This window comes from Octodon degus, unplaced genomic scaffold, assembly GCF_000260255.1.
Source record: "Octodon degus isolate 3935 unplaced genomic scaffold, OctDeg1.0 scaffold00199, whole genome shotgun sequence".
NCBI classification, from domain to species: Eukaryota; Metazoa; Chordata; class Mammalia; order Rodentia; family Octodontidae; genus Octodon; species Octodon degus.
In genome coordinates this window covers 2,527,192-2,534,061 of record NW_004524775.1, presented here as the reverse complement: position 1 = coordinate 2,534,061, position 6,870 = coordinate 2,527,192, and the positions used below count along the sequence as shown (strand labels likewise).

General features: G+C 47.3%; 1 protein-coding gene across 1 annotated transcript in view; it reads left to right on the top strand.

Annotated features, from left to right (window-relative positions):
* Oca2 (OCA2 melanosomal transmembrane protein) overlaps positions 1-6,870 on the top strand; it is a 276,342-nt gene that overhangs the window by 106,946 nt on the left and 162,526 nt on the right. Inside the window, exon 20 of the mRNA XM_012517636.2 lies at positions 4,952-5,079. Within this exon, the coding sequence (XP_012373090.1) occupies positions 4,952-5,079 (128 nt within the window). The remainder of the gene's footprint in view (positions 1-4,951; positions 5,080-6,870) is intronic.

Sequence of the window (6,870 nt, the reverse complement as noted above, 5' to 3'; positions counted from 1 at the left end):
GCTGAACACCAGCGGCTTGATGACAATGGAAGAGGTCAGGGTGTGCGGGGTCGTGGAGGGCCCAGGGTCTGGCTGATTATCTCAGCTGTGGTTTCACAACTCCAGAGAACTTTCTGGCTTTGTCAGCTCACAGGGCGGGCTCCGAGGAGGTTCCTTTAGGTGGACACAGGGACCTCAACTCAGCCACCTGTGCAATCAATACATTGTAGGTTCGTAGCTGCCCACTTCCCAGCCTCCTGGAGGATGGGTGTCGGGGGGCAGTGGGGACCCCGCCGCAGGCGAGTTGGGCGTCCTCAGGAGTGAGTGTTCTGGCAGGGAACAAGGCCTTGTGACCTCGGTTAACTTTGTGTCCTGCAGCTGCAGTGTTTCAATGCAATTTTAAAATTATGTTTTTTTCTACCTTTGTTCTACTATCTTTGTGTTAAAGCCCTACCTCGTTTTGAGGGGGCAGTGTAGTTGGCACAGGGCAGTTCTTCCTGTGTGGGGACAGCCCCCGTTGCGTGAGGGTTCTGTGCTCCAGGGTGTGTGCGGGTTGAGGGGCTGGAAGTTGGTGCTTAAGTGTTCCTGTGCACCTCGCATCGCTGTGTCCCAGGTCTCAAAGGGCGACGAGGTGGGTCATATAAATTTAGGGCTAACAAATCTGGTGTTATCAGATTTTAGGCAGAGATCCCTGAAGTGATTAGTATGCCTACATGCCAAACCAAGCAGAGATCTCCGAAGTCTTAAGATAACAAAGGAAAGAGAAACGGAGTGAACGGGCAGGTTTCAAGCTTCCTGCTTTTCGTTCCCTGCTAGGCCGCTGCAGGCCCAATGAATAGGCATCATTTTAGTACAATCAGTGTTAAGCCCCTAACTGTCCTGTGAGAAGGTAGAGATCGTGCTTCCATGAGGAGCAACGGGGCGAGGGCCCAGGAATTGCTCCCCTGCCCCTTGGTGGCCACGCCCGGCAGCTTGATTTGCTCACCTGGTTTAGATGGAGGTGCTGACCAGGGCACCCCAGCTTACGCACTGGTGTCCTTGTTTTTCAAGGTTGATGAGATGGACTTGGGAAGGAGGGCGCAGGGAGGTGTGCGTGACATAGTTTTGATGGGAACACGTCCCGAGTTAACCCAGGAGCACGCACCCTTCGTCCTGCGGTTCTCTGTCTTGGCACTGAGCCGGTCGCCTCCTGGTGCGCGTGATGGGGCACGTGACTGGGGGGGTGTCTCTGGAGCCTGGTGCTGTGCGGCTTTCTGCACAGGTGAGTTCCTGGTGTCTGCAGAGAGCAGATTCATCAGGGTGGTCTTGCTTTGGGTTACAGGCAGCAGCACAACGTCCAGGGGAAGGAACACGTTTGTTGTGTTCTTTGTAAAAGACTAAGATTCCAAGTAAAGCTGTTATATTTCTCAGTAGATTAAATAAACCACATTGTTTGGGAGAGATCCTGGATAAATAAAACAGATTTATTCATAACTGGTGAAAATATTCCTTGCAGTCTGAGTATGCTGGCATGGAGAAAAATTCTACCAAGTGGGGACTGAGTCCTGGCTTTGCCCCAGCAATCTGTGGAGCGGGAAGGAAGCTGCCAAGGGAGGACGGGTGGGCGCCCAGATGCTGGCTGGCAAGGGTGGAAGCTGGGTCTGTCTTCATCTGAATCGGAAGAGGGCAAAACGGGCTAGCAGCGAATGTCCATTCAAGGAGGGGCTTTGATAGCAGCTTCACGGGATTAAGATAAATCCAGTGAGTGTAGCTTTTGATCCTTATTCACCGGCGCTCAAGTAATCTTAAATTTTAGAGAAGTCGTCTCAGTGACACACTGTCAGAACTGTAACGGAAGGTGAAGGCTGGAAATGACGGTGTCCCCAGCAGTGGCTTTTCGTTATGACACAACTTCACTGCTTGTCCCTGACACTGAGAAGCCAGCGCTGAGCGAGGACAGGCCCTAAGCATGCTGGCAGGGCCCCGGGGATCCCACCGGTGCCGCTTGGTTCCTCAGGGGAGGGGACCAGGCGTTCCGAGCAGCTGCAATAGCTGCTGCGCAGGGTGAGCGGAAAGTTAAGGGAGAGCTTGCGCTGTCTGGCCAGGAGCGCCTTCAGCACCTGCAGGTGACTGCGGGGAGTTTTCCTGACAAGACGAAACTGTGAAAAGAGCGTCTGCTCAGGTGTGGACTCCTAAGTGCCGTGCCAGGGGCTTTAAATGGGAGAAAATTCAGAAGAGCGGAGAGAAAACAAAGCCGCCCCGAGTCTCGGAGAGCATCGGCTTTCTGTGCTGACTGAATTCCCTGGGTGTGTGGGAGGCGGCGTGTGTTCTGAGTGTGAGAGCGACCCTCTTGCCGTCTGGCAGAGCGAGCAGAAGGAAGGCTCCCTGGTTGTAGGAAAGCGCAGCCCAGGGAAGGGGCACACATGCAACTGTTTTTGGCCAAGAGTTAAAAAGAAAAGGAAAGCAAGCAGTGACAGTGTCCGGGGGAGCCACCGAGGAATCAAGCATTGAGGCTTCCTGTCTTCTGAGCTGCAGGAGGTGTTCGGCGGAATTTAGGGATGAGTCGGGCCAGGGAAGCGAACGCCACAGAAACAAATCCAGCCAGGCTGGCCCTCTGCTGTGGAGACCTGACTTCTGTGTCCAGAACGAGGCCCCAGCATCTCTGTCGGCCAAATAAGGCCCTGTGATGTGCCCCAGCCCCAAATGACAGCACTCTTCCCAAACACAATGTCTTCCTTCTTTTTTTAAATGACTTTGGCTTTATGAGGCTTCAGTTAGTTGCCTAACTGTAAAACCATCATACTTTTGACCTATGAAAACTTTGATCTAACAAGTAGGCATTGTGTTAAGCCACTGTGGTTCTTTGTTATTGCAGAGAAAGATAATGTACTTCTTTTTAAAATAATTTTTACTTTAATTATTATTTTTAATGTGTTTGGTGCAGGGTCTCACCATGCAGCTCGGACTCCTACTGATCCTTCTGTTGTTAGCCTCCCCAGCGCTGGGATTACAGGAGGGTGCCACCATGCCCGGACTAGGTGGCCGGCTCAGCATGCCCGGGGGCAGGGCCTGCGCTGCCTGTGGAGCTGGGGATCAAACCCTGGTCCCTGCACTCGCCTACGCAGGGGCTTAGTCTGCTGAGCTGTCTCATGGGCCTTTGTGTTTCTTTAAATCTAGAGAATCTATAGTTGTGTCCTTGATCTTATTCTCGATATTGGCAATTTTGTCTTGTCACTTTATGTACTGGTCAGGTTGGTCAGAAATTTATCAGTTTTACTACTTTTGACAAAAACCAGCTTTTGGTATTGCTTTTCCCTAATATTTTTCCATTTTCTGTTCTTTTTTCCTGGCTCCATCTTTATTATTTCCTTTATTCTGCTTATTTTGGGCTTCACTTTCTCCACTAAAAAAAACATGAAAAGACAGTTTGGTGAAATAACTACAGAAGAAGATGCTCCGATGAGGATCGGTGGAGAAATGTGACTTGCAACAGCAGCAGATGCCGTCTCGCGTGGAACCACTAAAGCAAAAGACTGTTCAAGTCCTGGTGAAAACGTGCAGGAGCTGGGATGCTCATGCCGTGCTGGCGGGATTAGAAAGTGACTGTGTAGTGCAACTTTGTAGCTGCTTAAGACGTAAATGCTTCCTACTGTTAGCCAATGCAACCATCCATTGCTGCATATTCACTGACGGGAATGGAACATGTGTATTTACAAGCGGTTACAAATGAGAGCTCACAGCATGTTTACTTTTTTTAAAAATAATTTTATTGAGAAACAACGAGACAGTTTCAAAACGAATTAGTAATTTGATTTGAAACTGTCTCATTGTTATTTGTTTCTCAGTAAAATTATGGAGGAAAAAAACCAAAACCAATTAGTAGGACAATTTCAATAATTAATACATTGCATATTGTTGTCTTCGTAGTGGTCATTCATAGTACAAGATGCAGACATGATATCCTGTCCATAAACACTATGAGAACAAATCTTTCTATTCACTGAATTAAGAGAAAGTAGCTGTATATCTATCCTATTTTAAATATACGGTACAAAATGGTTCTTCATTTGTCAGATACAAAAGTTACATTTCTTGTTATATAGGTCTTGCTTTATCTTGGTCTTAACCATCCAGCAGAAAAGTATAAAAACAGAGTATAAAAAGTAAAGCTGGGGCCAGGGAGGTGGCTCAGCAGAGTAAGCACTTCCCTGGCAAGCGCGAGGGTGTGAGTTCAATCCCTGGTTCCGCAAAAAAAAAAAAAAAAAAAAAAAAAAAAAAGAAAAAACCCAAAAAAGTAAAGCCATATTAATATGCTGAGCTGTAAAAGGCTCAAGTAGCAACTTCTGACACTGCCAGTCCTACGGAAAACCCACTACTCTTATGGACTTCTGGACTATATTGGAATATTTTGCTGGATTCATGCACGGGCAATATTTAAATGACAAGCACGTTCACTTGTAACAGTGAAACAGTAGCACAACCCACAGTCCACCTGTGGGCGGACAGTGTGGACATTGTGGCATCACCACGAAATGATGTACTACCGAACAGTGGAAAATAGTGAGCTGCTGAATCACGCACCAACACTGGGCCATCGTAATTATGTTGGTTATGATTTTTCTGCCTGGTGGATGTGTTCATTGAGAAGCAGCCAGACCAATACAAAGTCCATGCTGTGTGATTAATGGAGGATCTATTCTTACAGGGCCTGTAGAAAATGTAAGGTAGTCTACAGTGAGAACAAGAGATGGGTGCTTCCTGGGGGTGGGGTGACGAGGACCGGCGACGCCCAGAGCCTGGCACCCATGAGCTTCCGGGATGATGGTAGGCTCACGGTCTTGCCTGAAGTGTTGCTCTCAGCCAAAATAGAAGCTGTGCATTTGAAATACACGCAGTTTCCAGGAGTTCTGCTCATTAAAGAATAAATCAGAGAACAAAAATTAGTTTGTGTGTTAACAAACTGCGCCTCTGTGTCCCTTGCCTTGCGTTTCAGGATGGACTGCCGTTCTGGGTGCCATGTGGTTGCTAGTTCTAGCTGATGTCCATGATTTTGAGATAATTCTACACAGAGTGGAGTGGGCGACCCTCCTGTTCTTTGCATCACTCTTTGTTTTGATGGAGGTAAGATTTTACTTTTACTTTTACAGTCACCTTTTATCTGGTTTTTACATTTCATGTTTTATTTGGTGAATGAAGAAAGCCTAAATCTGTAAATCTCTCTGTATATTCACTAAGTAGAAAATAATGGGGGTTGTGATTGGGCTGTATTATGTTAGGCAACTTTTAGTTCAGCCACCTGAATAGTTCTGATGAAGCTGTTTATTTGATGACTGCATTTTTCTTGCTTTATCTTTGTGGCTTATAGATTTGTTCTAATTTCACTTTGAAGTGTGGATGTGCTGATTATCCTGATTTGCACACCACACGTTGCACCTGTGCATCCAGTTGTCATACTGTCCCCTACTAAAATTGTTATATGTCAAGAAAAGGGAGAGTTTTCTCAGAGTTGGGTCTGCAGGAAATGACTTGCTTCAGCAGTTCGCAGAATAATGTTACCTTGATAACTTACTTCACTCTATGTGACACTCTGAGTGCTCCTGGGGGGCCAGTGAGACAGCACGGCAGGCCAAGCGCCTGCTTCGGCAAGTGCGGGGACCGACCAGGGTTCGATCCCTGGTCCCACATGCTGTGCTGGCCCAGCCCACAGGGCGCACTGAGCCAGCAACCAAGTCCGGGCGTGGTGGGGCACACCTGTAATCCCAGCACTGGGGAGGCTGAAAACAGGAGGGTCACTGCAAGTCCGAGCTGCGTAGTGAGCCCCTGTACCAAATACATAAAAATGAACAACAGCAACAACAAAGTGAATGTGCCTGGGTGTCGTGGACAACCCTATACCACGGTGGCATGAACAATGGGCACTGTTTCCGTCACACTTTGCCACCACAGATCCACGTGCAGCCCTGTTGTTATTATAGAAGTTGTTTACATCTTGCACAGTGTAGCTTTCTGCACACTTTTATTTTCAATCTACATGTTCTGTTCTTTTTAAAAATTTTTATTCACCTTGATGAGAAAAAAAGATAAAATAGCGATCAAACAGTTTCAAAACAGGTTAGTAGGACAGTTACGATAATACATTGCACATTGTTGTCTTCATAGTGGTTCAGAGTACAAGATGCAGATGTGCTATCTTGTCTAAACAATATCAGTACAAACCTTTCTTCTCATTAAACTGAGAGAAAGTAGCTGTGTATCTATTCTAACTGTCACTAGCGCATATATATGCACTCTACTCTTGGAACTTCACTAGAAGCCTGCCCCTTGCTCACACAAGGATTGGCTGACAGAAGCGCTCCACCTCTGAGCTCACCTCCCAGGCCCTGCTTCTTCGCATTGCCGAGTATTGTGACTTCATTTTCATTCAGCTAAAATTGCTTCCTAATTTTCTATGTGATTTCTTTCTTTGTTCATGGGTTGTTTAAGGTTTCAAATATGTGAGTGTTGTCTGCTTGCTTCTGTCTCTCATTTGTAACTTGCTTCCGTGTGCTCACAGGGCGTGTATTGCATCGCTTCAGTTCTTTTAATTCTGAGACTTCTTTTACGGTCACTCCAGTATTGAGTCTGTTTGCTTGTTCGTGTAGCGTATGTGTGTCCTGTTGTTGTGTGCTGAAGCATTGTGCAGGTCCTGTGTGCTGCTCTAGCTAGTGTACGTAAGTCTCCCGTGCCTCGCTGGTGCTCGGCTTGTTTTACCCGGTACCGACGGCGAGGAACCGCAATCCCCAGCTACGTTAGAGTTGAGCTGCGCAGGCTTCCTACAGACAGAGTTGAGCTGCGCAGGCTTCCTACAGACAGAGTTGAGCTGCGCAGGCTTCCTACAGACAGAGTTGAGCTGCGCAGGCTTCCTACAGACAG